The 22280-nt window shown below is 50.8% G+C and overlaps 1 protein-coding gene, 1 long non-coding RNA gene and 1 pseudogene across 3 annotated transcripts in view; 1 reads left to right on the top strand and 2 right to left on the bottom strand.

Moving 5' to 3' along the window:
• Positions 1-7939: 7939 nt before the first annotated feature.
• UCK2 (uridine-cytidine kinase 2) overlaps positions 7940-22280 on the top strand; it is a 50966-nt gene continuing 36625 nt past the window's right edge. The window contains exon 1 of the mRNA XM_079760750.1: positions 7940-8116. Coding sequence (XP_079616876.1) covers positions 8021-8116 — 96 coding nt within the window. The 5' untranslated portion in view covers positions 7940-8020. The remainder of the gene's footprint in view (positions 8117-22280) is intronic.
• Positions 12999-15962, bottom strand: LOC307093059 (M-phase phosphoprotein 6-like; annotated as a pseudogene). Its single transcript has one exon. The product of its transcript is annotated as an M-phase phosphoprotein 6-like (transcript).
• Positions 16494-21726, bottom strand: LOC307093060. Its single transcript, XR_013812921.1, has 2 exons — positions 20927-21726; positions 16494-20676 (listed from the first exon to the last, which is right to left on the bottom strand). It is a non-coding gene; the product is annotated as an uncharacterized lncRNA (long non-coding RNA).

Raw genomic sequence — 22280 nt, 5'->3', positions numbered from 1 at the left:
CATCTTTGTGATGGCATGAGGGTCAATTAGCATATTCCCTCTTTATTAGATAGGGTATGCATAACCCATGGACACAGACAATAGTGAGGTGAAGGCTTGGGGGGTGGGATCAGGGTGGAAAAGGTCAATGGAGGGTAGGAAAGGGGGATATCTGTAATACTTAAAACAATAAAGGTAAATTAAAAAAACAAAAAGACCCCTAGCCACTGGTGTGTTCAGTGGTTAGAGCATTGGCCCAAGGACTGGTGGGTCGTGGGTTCAATTCCAGTCAAGGACATAAACCTCAGTTGCAGGCTCGAGCCCCAGAGCTGGTTGGAGCTCGTGTGGGAGGCAGCCAATGGATGTTTCTCTCTGTGTCTCTCCTCCCATCCACTGTAAAAATCAATGGAAAAAAATATCCTCAGGTGAGGATTAACAAAAAACAAACAAAAAACCCCACTGAGAGACACCATTTCTCAGCCATCATTTCATCTAGACTCTCAGATTGTCAGAAATCCAAAAGTGACCACCTAGCATGGCTGTGAATTATCAGACACCCTCATATATTACTGATTGCAATGCAAAATTGTGCAGCCCATGCAAGGGAATCTAATGGAATTATATATGCAAATCAATTTTCAGGAAACCACCTTGAAGAGACAATGTGAGAGAGAAGAAAAAAACAATTCAGTTCTCACTGGAAATATCCATTTCTGGGCATTGGCCCTCTTACTTACTCCGACCGCCATGTCTTCCATTCAGGCACGGCTAAGCTAGTGTCTTCCCCTCGGGGGCTTCTAGTACTCAGGGTAAGTCCTGGAGTCCAACATCCTTCTTGCTACTACAGCATCTTTACAGTTGGGTTGGAGGAAGAAGCCTTCGGCCCAGGTTTGCCATGTCCCCAAAGGTTCATTTTTGAAGGATGTTTTACTTTTTTGAGGACAGTTTTGCTTATTGAGGTGTAATTGACCAAGTTGCTAATACTGTTAACATGTGCATGCTGATGGCTTGATACTTGTGTACATTGTGACTGGCTGCCCCCATCCGGATAGTCAACACCTCCATCCCCCGAGTCTATATCTTCTCTGTATCTCTGGGGAGAAGCTGAAAGTTGCACTCTTAGCAAAGTTCAGTTATACAAGATTACAGCATTCTCAATGACAGGCACACGTTTTACATAGCTCCTCAGGCCTGGTTCACTTTATAGCTGAAAGTCTGTACCCTTTTACTAACCTCCCCCATTTCCCACCCCCAGCTGTTGACAATACCTTTCCTATGCTGTTTCTATGTTTGCTTTTTTCCCCCACTTAGAGAAATGCCCTTAAGCTCCACCCATTTTGCACAAATGGCAGGATTTTCTTTTTCCTCATGGCTGCATAATATTCCATTGTATGTATGACACCACATTCCTTTATCCACTCATCTGTCGTTTTCATATATTGGCTATTGTGAATAATGCTGCAAGGACATGGGGATATGGATAGCTCTTTGATATCCTTTTCCTTCCACTTTCCTTTGGATGTATATCCAGAAGTGGGATTGCTGGATCATGTGATAGCTCTATTCTTTATTTTTTTGAGGAACCTGTTTTCCATAGTGGCTGCACCCTGGGGGCCGGGGATGTGAGTGGACACCTGGGCGGAAGCCTGCGGACGCTGCCCCTGCAGCCTCGGTGCCCGGACCTCGGTGTGTGCAGGTGGCCATGCTCCCTCACAGGAGCTGCATCCTCCCCACCTCCTCTCCTGGCTCCCGGGCTGGCTGGCAACTAACGGGCTATGCTGGGTGTGAGTAAATTATACTCAAAATTCTACTTACGTGCGTGTGCACACATGTTTTCCTGGGAATCTGTGGCTTCCGTTCGTGTTTGTAGTCTCTGACTAAAAGTAGTTCTGAAACACTAGGTCCCCTCCCTGGAAGCCTTTGGCCCCGACACACTGTACTTACATGATAAAGCAGAATCGAACTCCTTTTCTCTCCCAACGACTTGGGGAGAGTTTGCTTCCAGAGCCAAACAACTTCCCCCACGTGCCATTTGACCCCTGGACAGACTAGCCCGCTCCCTCAGCTAATCTCGATTGTCCTCTGATGCCAATTAGCTCCTCAGCGCATTACCCCAGGAATATCGAACCTGCCATCCTTGGCCACCAGTCTCCACCCGCGCCACCCGACTGTCACTCTTCCCCTGCCGCGGGCACCGCCAGCTGCACGTCCTCTGATTCTCCTCTCCTGGAGGCCGGTCTCCCGGGCTGGGGGGTGAGGCCCTCAGGCACACGTGGAGGGGGGCTCCTTTCTAAGGCCCACCCCACATTGCAAACCAGGGTCAGAGGCTCCTGCACATCACACCCTGGGTCCTCCTGCCTCACCTCAGTCCCAGCACTCACACACCAGTGCATCCCTGGTCACCCAGGCGAGGGAGGGACAGACATCGGTTACTAGGTGGTTAGAGAAGATGAAGGACGTCCTTGCAGAAAGTGGGATGGCGAGGGTGGGAGTCTGGTGACAGGAAGAGAAGCAAAGGTCAGATATGGGTCTGAGATGAAAGCTGGGAACTCGGTGAAGCTAAAGGCTTAGAGCACGGACAGCTGGCACATGGGCATGCGCTCTTCTGGGGCGCTGGGCAAAACAGCTGAACTGCCTTTAGCTCCAACTCATTTTCACAGAATCACCTTGGAAAGTTCCAGTATGAGCAGAAGCGAGAAATGCCGAAAACCTCCATGGAACTACCATGTGTGTGTCTTGGCCCACGTCTGGGAGGGCTTCTTGGGGCGCATGGGACTTCCGAAGGTGGGCCAGCGGAAACGCGGAGGTCCATGCGTGCCTGCACCTGCTGTCTCGTGGGGGAGAGGGTGCAGGTGCACAAATCAGGGTAGCGACAGAATTCAACAAAATGAGCCACTTGCATTGGAGTCACGTTTTGTAGGTTACGAATTCCTTTGACCTTGTCATTTTAATTCTGTATTTTCTGTGTCTTTGCCCACTTCCGTTCCCCGGTCCTAAAAATTCCTTTCCCCTTCCAGCCTGCTGGTTGAGACCTATTTTTTAAAAATATATTTTTATTGATTCCAAAGAGGAAGGGAGAGGGAGAGAGAGATAGAAACATCAATGACGAGAGAGAATCATTGGTTGGCTGCCTCCTGCACGCCCCTCACTGGGGATCGAGCCTGCAACCCAGGCATGTGCCCTTGACCAGAATCGAACCCTGGGACCCTTCAGTCCACAGACTGACGCTCTATCCACTGAGCCAAACCGGCTAGGGCTGGACATTATCTTTTAATTTTTACTTTATTGTGCCCTTGGGGGTTAGGAATCCTTACCTTGAACTCCTAATCCCTATGCAGTGGGGCTTCTGTATAAATCAGAGCTGCGGTAGAAATAGAAGGGGGAGGGACATGATGTTTATTTAACAGCTACTCTGTGACCACGTGTCTGCATATTCCCATGACCACTCTACACACCAGGTATCATGTAGCAGTTGAAGAAACTGAGGCATATACAAATTAATAAACTAGCCAAAGAAAAAGAAACTTGCTAAAGGTTATAAAGTTTAGTCTCAATGCAAAAATGTACACCTTACTTTTCTGCATAGAACTTACCTTCTCTCCACTAGGTCAGTAGTTCTCAAACTTCCAGGGCTCTGGAGTCACCCGGAGGCCTTGTCACCCCCGCCCTCCCCTTCGCCCCGCGCCCTGTGGAGTTCCCATTCACTGGTTCTTGGGTGGAGCTCAAGGACTGGCATTCCCCATGTTGCTGGTGCCAATGCTGGAGACGCACCACATGCCTGACCATACCTGAGAGCGATTAAGACCCCAGAGCCAGGTGTGAAGCGCATTAATGTCACCTGGTCATCCTTTCCGAGCAGCACTGAGGGTCTGTCAGAGATCAGAGCAGGCTGACTGACAAAAGGAACAAAGCAGTCTCTTTGTGAAGTTTGTGACTGTCTAAACACGATGCTGTTCATCCGACTAATACAAACTAATGTTGAATGTCACCTGTAATTGAAAGGGAATACATTTTTTTTTAAGGCAGAAAGTAGAAAGGCAATACAGAGAACTGAAATGCTTCAGAGACATGCTGAGGTGTAAGAACATATTTTCTGCTGGGAAATGTGATAAGAAATTAAAGAATTAGTCACGGTGTGAAGCACCTTGGGGGAGAACTTTCAGGCAACACGTAATGTTCCTTGTCTAGCTGGTAACTCGAGCTACATGGGAGAGAAGTGGGCAGGTGGGCACTGTCAACAGCTGTGTCTCTACCTTGGCCACAGCCGCAGCTGCACACTCATGCTGATCTCATCTCTGTGTGAACAAGGCCAGAACTTGATCAGGCTGAAATCTGCACTTATATAAGAGATGATCACAGATATCGAGAAAATGTGTTTCCTTGAATCTGTTCGAACTCTGGATTTTATTGAAAACCTTCCCCTCCTGCCCTCCCCGCTTAGTGGGAGGGGGAGGAGGACAGAAAACAGAATCACTTAATTCAGAATCCGCATTGTAATTGCTACGGGTAGGCTCAGACGTGACTTGAACATCTTGAGCTCTGGGATTCAGCGGCCAGGCTCCCCAGAGAGGATGACACAGCACAGGGAATAGCAGGCTGCCTGCCTTGCTTTAGAGAGCAAAGATGGGAAAGTCCTTGTTGAGGTCACCAGCGCTGGGATGCGCTTAGTAGTTTAAATGGACGTGGGTAGCTTCTGTGTGGGGAAGCCAGCCCTAGGGACAGGAAAGAGCCAACATGCAGCACAGGAAAACACGGAGTGCAGAGGACAGCTGGGAATGTAGGTTTAGAGGCCTTCCCTTCATACAGACAGCTTTTGTTCTATGTATTTTAACTCATGCACGAAGGGCAGATATTACTATTAAACGGTGCAGAGACGTGTAATGAGTTAGCTTAATTAACGAGTTGGTTCAACTAGTTCGTAGATAGTTACTTAGAATGCCAGGAAAACAGTCGCAGCAGCATCAATATGATCTAGGGCAGCGGTCGCCAACCTTTCAGACCCCTCAGACCACCGGTTGGCGACCGCTGATCTAGGGAACACCTTTCCTTCCAAAGAGGTGAAGTGGACTGGACTTGGTACTCTCTTACCTCTTCCACATTTGTTCATTTATTCCTTCCTTCATTCATGTGACATGTATCGGATGCTTCCTGCTTGCCCCTCATTGTGCTCAGTGGCCCTTGGGAATCTACAAATGATACATGGTGGCTCTTCATTCATTCAAGAAATTTTTATGAAGGTCCTACTTTGTGCCAGAAGATGCTGAGGATATAGTAATGAAATACAAACAAACAAAAAGCAAGAAATGTATCAGCCTGTTTAAGCCACATAAAACTAGTAAAAGCAAAAGAGGGAGGGGTAGATGACTAGTGTGGAAAAGCAAGCACAGTACAATGTGAACCAGAGAATCTAGGTGGTACTTACTGTAAACTCTTCCAACTCTGTTTGAAAATTTATGAGATAAAATATTGTGGGAAAAGTGGTAGGAATGATAAGGAAGGTGGGAATTTGGGCGAAGTTCACGGAGGACATGGCATTGTTTTATCTAGCTCTTCTTTCTCTCAGCTACTTAATATCCCCTTAGCTGTGGGTCAGTCAAGTTCAAAATTCCCACAGGCCCGATCCTGGACTTTAAACACCTCTGCAAAAGTCCTTGAAGACTGTCAGATCTCTAGTGGAGGAAAGACGGGGGAGAAGAAGCTGACTCACAAATGAGCACAAACACACTCACCCCACAGCCATTTGGGAAGGCACCTCCTTCTAGCTAACTTCAAATATGGAAAGAACATTTATGTTTTCTAATACTCTTGATTTTCTTTAGTATTTCCCCCCCCCCCCAACATGTTCCTGAATTTAAGGAAATGTACTATTTAAGCATCCTCTTAGATTGTAGGACCCTATCATCTCATTGATTCGATCCCAGAATCACTGGGGCAGAGGCTGGAAATTACTTGTCTAGGCCAGTGGTCAGCAAACTCATTAGTCAACAGAGCGGCAAACCGCGGCTCACGAGCCGCATGTGGCTCCCGAGCCGCAGTTTGCCGACCACTGGTCTAGGCTGTCCCCGCAGCCCCAACAAAAGTTCCCTTCTCAGTTTGTGTGTGTGGGGGGGGGAGCCACATGCTGACCTGACAAGCTCAGGGAAGGCCTGCATGGCGGTCTTGCAAATGCAGAGACCTAAAGTCACCACAAAGAATGGTCTGAAATTAAACTTTAACTAAAAGCAGTTATGGTGGTTAGTTACATCCTAGGCATTGAAAAGGTCAACCTTTACCTTAACTGAACCTATGTGTCTTTTTGCACCTGTGATAACATAGCCTTGAAATGTCTGGGTAACTTGTAACTTCCCTTTTTCGGACCTCTCCAGGCACAACCTAATGTGCTGGGCATCAGACAGAGACCACAAATTCCTTCATTGTCATTGTTATCATGTTAGCAGAGGCCCAGTGCACAAATTCGTGCAGGGGTTGGGTCCGGCCGGCCCACCCCATGGGGCCAATTGGGCTGGGCTGGTGAGGGGGAGGGGCCACCGGAGGTTGGGACCACAGTGCGCATCATAGCGACTGGTTGTTCTGGTCACTTGGCTTTTATATATATATATATATATATATATATATATATATATATATATATATATATATAGATTGTTGACTGTTAACTATCCTGCACCCACCTAAGCATGTGTCTTTTACTTCTTATCCAATCCCAGGGGTTTCCCCCGCTTTGCTTTCTTCTGCCTCCCTAATCTACAAAATAGATGAAAAAGAACCGCCATTTTCTGGAGCATTATCTCAATCCATTGAGGTTCTGCTTCCTGGCAGTTGTCCACAGTTTGGCTCAAATAAACTCACAAAAATTCTTTACATGTTTGGATGTCTTTATGTTAACAAGTTTCAGCCTTTTTCTCTTCACACACTTACAATATGGTCTAGAGTCAGCGTTTGCCAACCTTTCGGACCTCAGGGACCACCAGTGGTCTGTGGACCACCGGTTGGCGACCGCTGGAGACTGTGCCAGGCACTGTTGTCAGAACTGCCAATATAACAACTCATTTGCAGCTCACAGCACTCCTGGGCTGTGCCTGCCATCACTGCTCCCATCTAGCAGATCACTGAGGCTGGAGCCTGACTGCTCCCAAATGCAGAGATCTGGCTCCGGGGGTGCAGGCGGCGGCGGAGTCCAAGGCAGACACTGCCTTTCTCGCCCGGAGGCCCGTCTCTGGAAAAACAGTTCAGTTAAAGCTATTAATCGTCCACAGGGCATGTTCGCACTACCCCTGACTCCGCAGGAACTTCGGGTTTCAAACTGCGGTTTGAAAGGGCGCTGCCGTTAGGAGGGAGAGTGCCCCTCAAATTACCCCTTCTCCATGGAGTCGCTGGTGGAGGAGGATGGTGTTTGGGGGTTTCCAAGAGGAAATGTTTCACACCAGGGGCTGACATTACTTTGGCCAACGGGAGGGGCAAACATTCTAATTTTCGGAAAGCGCGTTTTCAGCCTGGGTAAAATGACATTAACTCTTTGTTTCATCTTAATTTTCCAAGCTTGTTCTCATTTTGCTCCTAAACCTGGGCGCGCCCTCCAGGACCTGACCCGCCCTTTCAGCCTTTTATCCTTTTGGAAAGAGGTGGCGGCATCTCTAATTAAAGCCCAAGGTCGCCGGGAAGGGTTAACCGCCGGGACGGGAAGGCGGTCGGCTCGCACCCTCCCGCGCCCGCGGGCGGCGGCCGGCCGAGGGCAGGGCGGGGGCTGGGCCAGACGCCCGCCGCCGCCGCCTGGGCGAATCGCAGCGCGTCGCCCGCCGGATTGGAGCAGCGGCATCACGCTGCCCGCCCCGGGGATGTAAGGGCCGCCGCGTGCGCACAGGCAGGCGCTCGCTCCTCCGGGACCGCAGCCCACACCGGATCCGAGCGGCTGGCGGCGGCGGCCTCCCGGGCGGCGGCGGCGGCGGCGGCGGGGCGGAGGGAGCCGGGCGCGGCGGGCGGGCCGGGAGCGAGGGCGCGTGCGTCCGCGCGCACAGGCCGCGGAGGAGGGGCGGCGCGAGTCATGGCCGGGGACAGCGAGCAGACCCTACAGAACCAGCAGCCCAACGGCGGCGAGCCCTTCCTGATCGGCGTCAGCGGGGGCACGGCCAGCGGCAAGGTACGTGGGTCCGCGCTTCTGCCGCCCGGGCCGGCGCGGCGCCCGTGGGCAGCGGCCGCGGGCCGTGTCAGCTGCTGCAGCCGCCGCGTGGCCCGCGCGCCTCGCTGCTGGCGGCGCTCCAGCGCGGACTCGGGGTGCGGCGGGGTGGCGGGCGGGTACCGGGTGGTCGAAGACTCGGGGTGCCGGCCACCCCCGCGGGGTCTTTTTTCCCGGCGCCGCTCACTCGTGGCCCGGGTCCTGTGGGGGAGGGGCGGCGGCGGCGGATGCTTATTGTTTTGCAAGTCCGCTCGCTGTTGGGGAGAGGGCTCGGAGTGGGGTCCCCAACGAGCCCCCAGTGCATCCCTTTCCTGGCCTCGCGGGGACACGCGCCCAGCCGCGCAGCCCGGTGCCGACGGCGGAGCGATCGGGACCCGACCGGAGGCTGCGAGCGCGCGGGGCGCGTCCCGGGAAGGGAGCCCGGCTCGGGCTGGGATTGCAGGGCTTTCCGGGTAAAGTCCTGAGAGCCACAAAGATGCGGCGGCATCAGTGCGATGGCAACAGACGGGGCTTCCCTTTGTGGCTGCAGAGGAGACGTGGCCGGCTTCCACGGAAAGTTCATTGGCGCCACGCTCCGCTGCCTGCGGCGTGCGCGCTGGGACCCTCGGAGAGGGGCCGTGTCCGCGGGAGCCCCCTTTCTTTGTGCTCCCTGCGGGGCGAGACCGGGAACGCTTTCCCCTGACCCCGGGCTGCTGCTGCCGGTGGGCGAGGGCGGCGTCCTCCCAGAGGTTCCTTTCTTTACGCCCCGAGCTGCCTGTGAGGCGGCGGCTGCCCATGCCGTTCCGCCACCTCCGTCCAACCTGGCTCGGAGAGGGCTCCCCCGGGGCGCCGGCCCGAGGTGCCGGGCGGAGCGAGCTGGGAGCGGCCGGCGCCATGAGAAGCCACCACGCGGCTGCCGTCCCGGAGCCACTCGCCGGGGCCCCTCCATTTTGGTTCCACGTTTTCCCTCCGGGTCGGGGCCAGACGCGGCCTCTGGCCTGGGGGCTTCCTTCCCGGTGACGTTGGCCTGGTCCCCAGCTCCCGGGGCCAGGCATCTGCCCGCTTGGGGTCCCTGAAGTTGATGCTGCGTTTGCCGCCGCCTGAGTGCATTTCCTAAGAACCATTTTCCCTCTTCGTTGCTAGTGTAGCACTCTTACTGGTAATTCAAAGCCAAACCAGGATTCCCGCTCTTTCGGGAAGCTTGACCCGTTCTTAGAATTGTTTTTCCGTAGCTCATTCCTGTTCCTGGGACCTTTTTTCCGGTTCTTGGGCGCGTTCCCGGGGTGCCCAGCTTGGTGCCTGCCCTATAGTTGGGCCTGGGTGCTAACCTGAGGCCAGTCCTCTTGGGGGAGGAGGGAGGGGTGCAGCTTTTAGAAGCAAAATGACCTTGGTAATCCTCTAAATAATTCAGCCCCTACAGAGGTGGAAACAGGTCCTAGGACGTGAAATGACTCCATTCTCCTGTGTTTCTCAGTCGTCACCTTTCGCAGTTGATGGTCTAAGAAGGCAAACTGTCAAGTGGGAGGGAGCCGAGAGCCATTGGGGGGCGGTGGGTACCCGCTGTCCCCAATTCCAATTGTAGAAACTCTCAAAAAGGGTCTGTTTTCATAGCCTGTTTACATTTTTTGGCATTGATAAGTACTTTGTCATTGTTTAATAATTTTTTTTTAAAAAGTCCAAAGGAGCATTGGACTTCTCAGATTCCATATTGTAGCCCCCATGTTGTAGGTATACTTTAATTACAGTCCTTACTGCCTTTCCTTCAATGAATTCCAATTTTCTCTTTTTTAAAAATCCTCACCCGAAGATATTTTTCCATTGATTTTTAGAGAGTGGAAGAGAGAGGGGAAGACAGAGAGAAACATCGATGTGAGAGAAACACACATCCATTGGCTGGTTGCACAGCCTGCAACCAAGCTACGTGCCCTTTACCAGAATTGAATCCGGGACCCTTTCGTCTGCAGACTGATGCTCTGTCCACTGAGCCAAACCGGCTGAGGCTCAGTTTTCTTTTCTTTACCAATCTTGGTCAACATCAACAAACTGGACCATTTTTAGAAGTCTCGGGCCTGAGCATTGTAGTGCTGGGGGGTCTGGAAGCAAGGTTGATACTCCACCCCCCCGGGGTATTTTGTTACAGATGAGCCTGTTAAAGGAATTTGGGAGAAGACGGCCTAAGAGCATCATCAGAAATGACAACTTGAGCCCTAGCAGGTTTGGCTCAGTGGATAGAGTGTTGGCCTTTGTACTGAAGGGTCCTGGGTTTGAATCCAGTCAAGGACACGTGCCCGGGTTGCAGGCTCAATCCCCAGTAGGGGGCGTGCAGGAGGCAGTCGATCAATGATTCTCAACATTGATGTTTCTATTTCTCTCTCCCTCTCCCTTCCTCTCTGAAATCAATAAAAATATTAAAAAAGAAATGACAACTTGAGCCCTGGCTGGGTAGATCAGTTGGTTAGAGCACGGTGCCCGATAGGCCAAGGTTGTGGGTTTGATCCCTGGTTAGGGCACATACAAGAATCGACCAATGAACGCATAAATGAGTGGAACAAAAAATCGAAGTGTGTGTGTTTTTCCCTCTCCCTTCCTTTCTCTAAAATCAATGTTGAAAAATGTGGCTCAGGGATTGAGCATCGACCTATGAACCAGGAGGTCACAGTATGATTCCCAGTCAGGCACGTGCCCGGGTTGCAGGCTCGATCCCCAGTAGGGGGTGTGCAGGAGGCAGCCAGTGATTCTCATCATTGATGTTTCTATCCCTCTCCCTTCCTCTCTAAAATCAATAAAAATGTATTTTTAAATGTCACCTTGAGAGGTGGAAGGCAGCTCAGAGCCTCTGGAGCCCAGCACTTGGTTGATCACTTGGAGATGGAAACAGTGTGCTCAGGTCTGTATGTGGTGGCCCAGCCAGGGCGCCCGGTGCTGCTGGCCCCTGCTGCCCCATCTTGTTTCAGAAGAATGGGCTCGGCTTTTGGAGAGGCTGCAGGCTGGTTTCCGAGGTTGGCTGGGCTGGAAGTGGAAATGTGGAAATGCAACTGTTCTCCCTCCTCCCCCCATAGGAAAACCAACTCCCCGGCCATCTCTCTAGGGCTCTTAATGTGTCTCGATATTGTGGCTGCCCTGGGCATGAGTATTTTATCTCAGACTACATTATTTTGGTTTGGAGAAGGCAAAAATATTGAGTGCCGCTCCACAGATCACACTTCCTAGTTTGCTTTGTAAATAAAGAAGTAGAACTTTCGAGGAAGCTTTGCTAGGCTGACGTGGCCCATCACTGTGGGAATCGCATGTTAAAATTGAGGGTTGAGAAAGTCTGATCCATGTGAAAAATCAGATTCTTGTTCCTCTCCCTGAGGGAGCGGTCTGGAGAGAGCAAGAAGTAACATTGGAAGGGAAACAAATAAATAAAAAATAGTTTAAATCAGATTTCTTTTTTTTTTAAAATATTTTTATTGATTTCAGAGAGGAAGGGAGAAGGAGAGAGATAGAAACATCCATGATGAGAGAGAATCATGGATTGGCTGCTTCCTGCAAGTCCCCCACTGGGGATCGAGCCCACAACCCAGGCACGTGCCCTTGACCGGAATCGAACCTGGGACCTTTCAGTTCACAGGCCGACGCTCTATCCACTGAGCCAAACCAGCTAGGGCTAAATCAGATTTCTTTGCCTGTATCTCCTTTCCTGTTCATTTTAAAAAATATATATTTTTATTGATTTCAGAGAGGGAGAGGGAGATAGAAACATCAATGATGAGAGAGAGAGAATCATGGATTGGCTGCCTCCTGCATGCCCCCTACTGGGGATCAAGTCTGCAACCTGGGCATGTGCCCTTGACCTGAATCGAACCCGGGACCCTTCAGTCCACAGGCCGACGCTCTATCCACTGAGCCAAACCTGCTAAGGCTCTCCTGTTCATCTTTGCTGCCGTTGCCCTGGTGACTTCACGGTCTGGCCAGCGTGGTCCACCGAGGGTCTTCCTGGGCTCAGGTCCTGCTGTCACCAGGCTTCCTGGAAACCTTTATGACTCCCCTTGGCCTGGACTACAGAGCAAACCAGCACAGCGCATATCCCCTGGCCCCCAAATGTGCTCCCAGACTTTATTTTCCCATCTCGCCTCCCCGCGCCCAGCGGCACACAGGCCTGTGGGAGCTGCGTCCAGCTCTGGCGCACGGACCCCTCTTTGGAAGGACTCCGAAGCCTTTCAGGCCTCAGCGCTGTGAACACTTCCTCTGGGGAACTTTGTTATCTGTTTCCTTCACAGAACCATTTTTTGTCTAATGCTTCCATAGATTTCCCCCATTTTGCCTTTTACTAAAGGGACTTGCTATACTGTGGCAGAAAGTTCTGAGTGTCGCCCTAGCTCCGTGGTTGACAAACTGCGGCTCGCGAGCCACATGCGGCTCTTTGGCCCCTTGAGTGTGGCTCTTCCACAAAACACCACGGCCTGGGCGAGTCTATTTTGAAGAAGTGGCGTTAGGAGAAGTTTAAGTTTAAAAAATTTGGCTCTCATAAGAAATTTCAATCGTTGTCCTGTTGATATTTGGCTCTGTTGACTAATGAGTTTGCCAACCACTGCCCTAGCTAGTTTGCCTCAATGGATAGAGCATCAGCCTGTGGACTGAAGGGTCCCAGGTTCAATTCCAGTCAAAGGCATATGCCAGGTGGCAGCCCATCAACGATTCTCTCATCACTGATGTTCGGGTCCTTGCTGAAGGGGTGCTCGTGTGGATGCCGTGTTCTGTGTGTCCAGGGGAAGCGGGACATAAGGAAAGAAGAGGGGAGGGCTCAGCCCGTGTTTGAGCCACATTCACCATCGAGCCGGTGTGTTACAAAGGCATTTGCCTGTCTCTTCCTTTTGAAGTCGGCCCGGGGTCCTCGCTGTTGATGGGTGACATTGGAAGATAAGGCTCAGAGAATGTTTTAGAACTTGGAGTAGAATCACGATTTTTCCTTCACTGAGCTTTCTCCACAAGCAGCGACCAGTCCTCAGAGGTGTTTTCAGGGAGGTTGGTCTGGCGGTGAGTAATACAGATCAAAGGGGGACAGTGCAGTCCCTCTGTCCCCTCTGAGCTGTGGGCTGTCAGCTCAGCTTCCCCGTAGTCAGCATCTGCCTTGGGGGATCTGCTTGGGAGGCATCTGCTCTGGGACATCCTGCTCCAGATGTGCGGCCGCGGCTCCCACAGCCCTGTTCCTGGGACTCAGCTGCCACCCATCTGGCCAGACCACTCAGCTCACACCCTCCTATCAGGGGCTCCCAGGACCAGGAGTGGGCTGGGCCTTCTGTTTCCTCCGCTGGCACCGTGCCCACCATTGCCCAGGCCATCAAGCCCAGGTTTGCGTGGCCCCGCCACTCTCCCCGGGTCCCCGGGCTCTGTGCCAGCCACACCCCCTGCCGGGCACGCCACACTGTCCCCCTGCCCAAGGATCTTCCACTAGCTGTTTGCTGGGCCTGGAATGGCCTGGTTCGCTGCATCAGCAGCTGACGGAGCCGGTGGGCTGAGGACCACCAGCCGCCTTTCTTGCTGTGCTGGCCCCACCCAGCGGGTCTCCCTGCGGTTCCCGACCCTCGCTGTGCTCACCTGGCTCCACTCAGGGCCCAGTGTTTGCTTCGGCCCGATGTTGGCACCTGGTGTAATTGGGCTTTTATGAGATCCTGGGATGGAGACAGATCGTTGGGGAGTTCACTGCTGATGGCCTTTTTGCCAATGGGCTCTGAGGCGGTGCTGGTGGGACTGCTCACGATCGCCAAGGCCTTTTAGAGATGAGTCTTAGTTTTTTTTAAATTTAAATTCTTTATTGTTTAAAGTATTACATGAGTCTCCTCCCCCCCCCCCCCCCTTTGACCTCTCTGGCCGCTCCCACCCCCAGCACATGCCCTCACCCCCCTACTCCATTGGTTATGCTCATGTGCACGCATACACGTGCTCTGGTGGATCTCTTACCCCCTCACCCCTGCCTTCCCTCAGAGGTTGGACAGTCTGTTTGATGCTTCTGTGTCTCTGGTTCTATTTTTTTTTTTTTTTATGAAAACCGATGTTTATTACAGAACATTATTATTTTTTTCTTATTAATTAAAAGCTTTAAACAAAACCGCTTAATTCCACAAACTGACTTGGTTGCATGCAAATATTTTAGGCCAGAGAGGCATGTTTGTTCTTGATGAATTTACAAAGAATAAATTCTCACGACATTTGATTCCAAAATGCATGAAATGACTTAACATTGTTAATAATTTTAAGTAAAATGCAAACATAAGGACAATTTAAACACTATTATTTTTAAAAAATATATATTTTATTGATTTTAGAGAAGACGGGAGAGGGAGAGAGAGATAGAAACATCAATGATGAGAGAGAATCATTGATTGGCTGCCTCCTGCACACCCCCTACTGGGGACTGAGCCCGCAACCCAGGCATGTGCCTTTGGCCGGAATCGAACCTGGGGACCCTTTAGTCTGCAGGCCGACGCTCTATCCATTGTGCCAAACCAGCTAGGCCTAAACACTATTATTAAGTTATGTGTCAATTTAAGGTCAGCAATTGAAAATATATATTTAAAAAAAAATCTGGAGTAAAAAAATTTTTAGGAAGCAAACATTGCCTTTGTACATTTGAAGATCAAGGGCTGAAAATCCACTCTTGATGAATACCATAGGATGTATAACATCCATCATATATCTGTTTCAAAAACAGCATGTTTTCAAAATTATACATTTCTTTACAAATAAACATTACAATATTGATAACTATAGAGAAACCATTGGAATGAGTTCCAAAATATGTTAACTCTCTTAAGGCATCTCTGAGCCATATCTTAAGGCATACATTTTAATCTTGGGGCTTTAAGAACATCTTTGCTTTAATTGGTTTTATGTCTCCATTTTCATCTTCATAATTGGCACCGTCTCTTCTTGGCAAACTTTTCCCCCATTGTCCCCACCAAGGTCTCCTATCTTCTAGCCGTTTCTTCACCTGGCACATCACTGTTTCATCTTCAACTTCTTCTCCTTTGTTCTTAGCATTCATCTGAAGCATTAATTTCTCAGCCTCAGGATTAAGTCCTCTGAGCGACATTCTTCCATAGAGAAGATCTGCACATAACGAGAAACTCCGCTCTTCTGTTATGAAACTCTTTCTCGTTAAGCTCTGGTAAATCCAAATACCAGTGTCTTCACTAATGATTTTCTTTTCTTCCTCTTCTAGTTGTCTCTTGGTTTCTGAGTCATGTCCCCTTTGCATGAACGTCATGCACAGCAAATTCTTGGACAACTTAGTCTTACGCTTAGCCGCCATCCTGGCTCCTGCCGGGGTCCGGATCTCCGCTACCTCTGGTTCTATTTTTGTTCATCAGTTTATGTTGTTCATGATGAATCTTAATTAAAAAAAAATTTTTTTTTTTTAGTTATTGATTTTGAGACATCGATTTGCTGTTCCATTTATTTATGCACGCATTGGTCGCTTCTTGTATGTGCCCATGACCTTAGCGAATCAGGACGATGCACTAACCAACTGAGCTACCCAGCCAGGGTGGGTCTCAATTTTTTCGATCAGTAAAATAGGTTGGAGGGTGTATTCTTGCTAATAGTTTATTGATTTTTTTTTTTTAAGACAGAGAGGAAAGGAGAGGGAGAGAGACATCTATGTGAGAGTGCAACATCGATTGGCTGCCTCCTGCACGCCCCTTCTGGGGATCCAGCCTGCAACCCGGGCATGTGCCTTTGACCGGGAATTGAACAGACAACCTCCCAACCAGTGAGCCACACCGGCCGGGGCAACCCTTTGATTCTTACAAAATTATTTTTTATTTGTGACTAAAACACATTTTATATATTTTTTTTAAATTTTTATTTATTTATTTTTTTAAATTTCTTTATTGATTAAGGTATCACATATTTGTCCTCGTCCCCCCATTCCATCCTACACCCCTCCCCACACATGCCCCCACCCCCCTGTTGTCCTTAACCGCCGGTTAGGCTCATATGCCTGCACGCAAGTCCTTTGGTTGATCTCCCCCTTTACCCCCACCCTTTCCTACCCTCCCCCTGAGGCCCGACAGTCTGATCCATGCCTCCTTGTTTCTGGGTCTGTTCTTGTTCATCAGTCTATGTTGTTCATCATTTCCCCTAGATGAGTGAGATCATGTGCTATTAGAAATACACTTATAAGAACCGAAAATGAGACAAGCAATAATGGTTATGGTGACAGGCAAATGAATCAGTGTGTAGTGAGTTTCTTTCTGGGCCAACAGTTCTTTTGAGACCCAATTTCAATGTCCAACAGTTCCTTATGTGTACATGTCAGCAATGATATTTCAGTTCTGGATGGTGGACAAATGGTGGTAATGCAGGTCCGACTCTGTCCGGTAAGAACGTTTTATTTTTAAAAATCTTGTTTTATACACGGGGTTTATGGACCTTGGATGATATTGGTGATAATCGCCTTGGGGATAATGCAAGGCTGAGGGTTTGGTTCTATGTTAGTCTTTTGACTCTTGATTTAATGACCATCAGGTTTGGAAAAGTCCTCTGAACAGATCCAAGTACAAGAAGCTCATCGTTTGCAGGGCTACACCCCACGATGGGGCCACCCACAAGGATGGCAGTGGCTTTTGTCAAAAATGAGCCAGAAAATGTTCATCTTCCCTGTTGTCCATCAATTGTTTTTGTAAATTAAGGTGCTTCATTTGTAGTTTTTTACGTAATATATTCAAAACCCACTGAAACCCTCATTTGGAATGTTTTGCAAATTCTTACAAGTTTCTGTTTGCGAGTTTTATAGGCGCAACAAAGTTGCTTAACAGTGGCAACATTTTCAAGTATCTTTGTAGTGGATAAATTGATCATTTAATTTTTATACATGTAGCCCTGCCCTGGTGACTGGGTTGGAGTGTCGTCCTGTACACCAAAAGGTTGTGTGGGTTTGATTCCCGCCCGGTCAGGGCACGATCTAGGTTGCCAGTTCGATCCCTGGTTGGGGCGCGTACGGTGTCTGTCTGTCTCTCTCCCTCCCCCTTCCTCTCTCTCTAAAATCAATAAAAACATAATCTCAGGTGAGGATTAAAAAGTAATTTTAATACATATTTTCTTTCAATCCTACATACAACAGCAAGTCAGAACTTTATTTTTCAAAGTAAAATATTTCCAAATGAACAAGTAGCGGCAAAGTGTCCATGAAAATAAAAAGGAAAAGACAGCATTTTCTCAGACAGAATCAAGGTGTTAACAGTGTCAGGTGTTGCTAAAAAGTCCTAGGCAGCGTTCAGTGCACGCGCAGGGGAGTCCGTCTAACGTGCCCGCTCCCCAGAGGAAGCCCGCGCACGCACAGCCGGAAAGGGCCGTCGGCAGGCTGTTCCGCACCATTAGCCGACAGCGTGCGGAGTCCTAGCAGCACGGGGCTCGGGCCCTGGAAGCAGCCGCTGGGTTCTGCATCGGCTCCGACGTGAACTGCACGGCTTCGAGGATTCCGAGTGGTGATTGCGCTGACTCCGGCGGTTAGAAAGGACCTTCCTATAGGATCGTTTCTGTTTGTTTTAAAGCATTTGTTTTCACACGCTGCTCCCCAGGAAACCGCAGGAAAAGTGTCAAGACTCTGTGACCTCGTGCTTCCTGGAGGACCTTCGTCCTCTCGGGGTGACGGCGGCCCCTCGACCACAGCCTGCAGGACGGGGGCCACACCTGCTCTTGCTGTCCTGGGCGTCCCCACACCTACTTCACAGTATTCGTGGTGGAAGAGCCGTCACCCGCCCTTCGGGTGACTTGTGGCATGTTACTGTAGGGCTTTTTTTCTTTTTTTTTAAATGTTTTTATTGATTTCAGAGAGGACCAGAGAGGGAGGGAGAGAAACATCATTGACGAGAGAGAATCATCGATCCTTCTGCACGCCTCCCACTGGGGATCGAGCCCAGAACCCGGGCATGTGTCCTGACCAAGAATTGAACCATGATCTCCTGGTTTATGGGTCGAGACTCAACCACTGAGCAACACCGGCCAGGGCACTGTGGGGCTTTTATAAGAACTTTGCCTGTATGTCTGTGGTGGAAGCGTGGGAATTCTGTGGGGTGAAGCAGGGCTGGGCTGATGGCTTTCAGTCCGCTGTCTGTCTGTCTGCCTTTGGCTGTTTGCTGCCCTGGGCTGAAGGGCGGCTTGGTCGGGCTTGGCGGTCGGTCTGTGTGCGCCTGCCCACCTGGCAGCCAGGGCCTGCGGGTGGTGCTAGGTGCCCGCCCCGCAGCGGAGGGTCAGGCCGGTGGCCTCTCTGGACGGAGCGCTTGTGGTAGGCTGGGTGCTAGCGTGCCACCGTGGTTCTGGACTGTGGTCTTCAAACAAGTTGGTAACCATAAGATGCAAAGAAACTTTTGGTTGGGAAAATGCTTTATCTTATCGCACATTTTTGTTCTCTTATTTTTATTTTATTTTTCTTGTTTCTGTCGCACATTTTGACATCAATTTTTTTCATCCTGAGTAAAGAGTTGCAAACTACGTGATTTTTGATATATTGTAAACATTAACATTTTACAATAATAATTTCCATTCTTTTCAATGGACCTGGTAGGCTCTGAGCACTGTAATAATTTCACTCATTGTCACCCGTTTAAACATTGATGAATAAGCTCTCACTTGAATCAGAAAAGTTCATTTTTCTTTTTTCGCCTGGATACCCTGTTTCAAGGTCACGTCCCCCACAGTGTTAGTTTCACTCACTTGGATGCTGACGGTCCTCGGATCAGCCTGCCTGCCTTGTGCAGAGTCTGTGCACTGGGTGGCTGGTTTCCTGTTCTCCTGAGCCTCCAGTGTTCAGCTCTTTTGAATACATCACTGTGGTGTTAGCGTAAATTAGCCGAAGCTAGGTGCTTTCTGATAAGTCATTCAACGTGAGAGGTGGACTAAGGTCGTTTGTTTGTGTCGAGAGAAACCTACAGGCAGGGGGCAGTGGACGGCCTCTGTCGCATCAGTCGCTCCGTTTCACCTTTCACGTTGTGTTTTGTTTTTGTTTTTAATTTTAATTTTAATTTACTTATTTTTTTATTTCTTTATTGATTAAGGTGTCACATATTTGTCCTCGTCCCCCCATTCCCATCCCACACCCCTCCCTAGCATGCCCCCACCCCCCTGTTGTCCTTAACCATTGGTTAGGCTCGTATGCATGCACACAAGTCCTTTGGTTGATCTCTCCCCCCTACCCCCACCCTCCCCTACCCTCCATCTGAGGCCCGATAGTCCGATCGATGCCTCCTTGTTTCTGGGTCTGTTCTTGTTCATCAGTCTATGTTGTTCATCATTTCCCCTAGATGAGTGAGATCATGTGTTACTAGAAATATACTTATAAGAACCGAATGTGAGACGAGCAATAATAGTTATGCTGACAGGCAAATGAATCATTCTGTAGTGAGTTTCTTTCTGGACCAACAGTTCTTTTGAGACCCAATTTCAATGTCCACCAGTTCCTTATGTGTACATGTCGGCACTGACTTTTCAGCTCTGGATGGTGGATAAATGGTGGTAATGCATGTCCAACTCCCTCTGGTTTGGTCTCGCCCGGACCCAGGGGTGCGTGGCCTCACCCAGACCTGGGACCCAGCATCACCCGGGCCCCGGGGCGCGTGGCCTCACCCTGACCCAGGGGCTCACGGCCTCACCAGGGCCCAGGGGCGCGCGGCCTCACCCGGGCCCGGGACCCAGCCTCATCCAGACCCAGGGTCGCGGCCTCACCCGGATCGCGTTGTGTTTTTATAAATTTTTATTACTGATTTTACAAAGAGAGGAAGAGAAAGGAATAGAGATAGAAACAACAATGAGAGAGAAACATCATTGATACATAATCCATCGGCTGCCTCCTGCACGCCCCCACTGGGGATCGAGCCGCAACCCGGGCATGTGCCCTGACTGTCAATCGTACCAGAGACCTCTTGGTGCCTGGGCCAACTGACCCTCAACCGTTGAGCCACACCGGCCAGGCGGGACCGGATGTATTTTGTGGAGTAGCCAGCTTGCCCCTGGCTCCTTTAATTTTGCTGAAAACGGGAAACTGGAAACCTTGTGAAGGGCCTGTTAGTCACTGTCCCTCACGTTGTAGCGTCAGCGCTGTGTTTCAGTCCCCCTCTGTGCGGCCACTGGCTTAGGCACCTGGGCTCCAGCCTCACTGTGCCAGTTTCTGGCTGGGTGTCTGTTCAGTCGTCTCTAGAAGGGGGTCCTCTCAGCCCCGATACTTCATAATTCTGCAACTGGCCGGGAGTAGCCTGTACGTTCTCAGTACGGCTCGCACACACCACGTACTTCGTGAGTCCTCGGTTCCTCCTGCTCGGTGCGGGTGCCTCTGTCATCTGGTGGGGTCTGACCGACTGGCACCCTGCCGCCGGCCTGCGTGCAGGTCCCCTGGGTGCCAGCGGGCTTCTCGGGGCCGGGACCCTGAGCGTGTGTCTGTGTGTGGCGGCCACATCAGAGCAGATCGCGGTAGAACTCCCCGCCTGTGGGCCTGCTAGTTTGGTCTGTCCCCTCTCCAGGCTGAGCTCGGCACGGGCCGGGTCCTCGCTGTTGGCGGAGGCTAGCACCTGTCTGAGCAGTGTGTCCTCTTTGTTTTTGTTTTGTTTTGTTTTTAAATATATTTCATTGATTTTTTTTACAGAGAGGAAGGGAGAGGGATAGAGAGTTAGAAACATCGATGAGAGAGAAACATCGATCAGCTGCCTCCTGCACACCTCCTACTGGGGATGTGCCCGCAACCAAGGTACATGCCCTTGACCGGAATCGAACCTGGGACCTTTTAGTCCGCAGGCCGACGCTCTATCCACTGAGCCAAACCGGTTAGGGCAGCGTGTCCTCTTTGTAAGTGTCCGCTGGTTAGCCACGGAGCGAGGGCCTTCTCTCTCTCCTTGAGTCTCTCCAGGATGCATTGCTTCTTTGCTCTGTGACCTTTTCCAGTTCTCGCCGCTTATACCTGTTGCTTTGGTTCTGGCTGGGACCTCCTCTTGGGGTCCCTTGACCTGGTAGTGCTGCTGGCACCAGGCCAGCCACAGAGGTCGCGTAGGTGTAATACCAGGCAGATCAGGTGCCTGTTTAATGGTGAATTAAAAAAAAAAGCCGCCCATCCGGTGTGGCTCAGTTGGTTGGGCGGCGTCCCGTTCGATTTCCAGTCAGGCCAAGTGCCCGGGTTGTGGCTTGATCCCCAGTGGGGGGCGAGCAGGAGGCCGCATGTATCACTCTCACACGATATTTCTCTCTCGCTCTAAAAATCAATAAACAGTACTTTAAACTAATAAAATAAAAAGCCCACTGGAGAGAAACCTTAACCCTTTGCACTCGCTCGCTTTTTTCTCGATTCCTTTACTCTAATGCTAACCACGTCGAGTCACACTCGACATCCGAGTGCAAAAGGTTAAGATCTGGCTTCACATTCTTGCTGCGGTGCTCTCTGTGGGTGGAGTAAATGCTTGTTGCTGGGAACTGATCTGCTCAGGGAATGGGAGGAGAGCTGATCTTCTAACCAAAGCGAGGCTCTTCCCTGTCTTAGGGAGGTGGACCCGTCATCCTCAGAGGAAAACTGTCCGCTTCCCCGCACTTGCCTCAGTCTGCGCGTCTGCCGCTCGGAGCCGGGACTGGAGGAGCCGAGACTGGAGGAGCCGATCGTGCTGAGCAGAACTGCGGACGTGAGACGGGGGCTCCGGGCCTGCGCTCAGTGTGGCTGCGGGAACCGGCCTTCTCCTTATTGAATCGGTGACTCACAGGACAAAGGCCCTTCCAGTGCTTCATCCCAGAACACGGGGTGGTGAGCGGCCCTGGTCCCCCCCGGCACGGGCTGTGATAACCGGTGTCCGACTGCCGTTTCTGCGGTAAAACAGCGTCAAGGTCTGCGGTGCTGCCACCGAAAGCGCCTTCTGTGCTGGCAAAAGGGATGCGGTATTCTGCCAAGGAAGCAGCGACGCCCTGACGGCCTCGGGAGATTACGGGAGGCTTGCTTGCTAGACCCAGGCGCCCGGCCGAGCATCCGCTCACCCGTCCACCCGCCCGCCCGCGCGGCTCTCAGGTTGGCACCTGCCAGCAGGCGTGGGCCTGGCCTTGGTCTCGGCGGGTTTCTGAGGCGCATTTCCGTGCATGGCATGTTGGTTGTCTCCGGAATTCTCCAAAGTCCAGTTTGGTGAGGAGATTGGTTAAGGGT

This window comes from Cnephaeus nilssonii (genome assembly GCF_951640355.1).
Source record: "Cnephaeus nilssonii genome assembly, chromosome: 21".
Lineage (NCBI taxonomy): Eukaryota > Metazoa > Chordata > Mammalia > Chiroptera > Vespertilionidae > Cnephaeus > Cnephaeus nilssonii.
The sequence above is the reverse complement of the archived record's forward strand: the minus strand, read 5'-3'. Positions and strand labels throughout refer to the sequence as shown.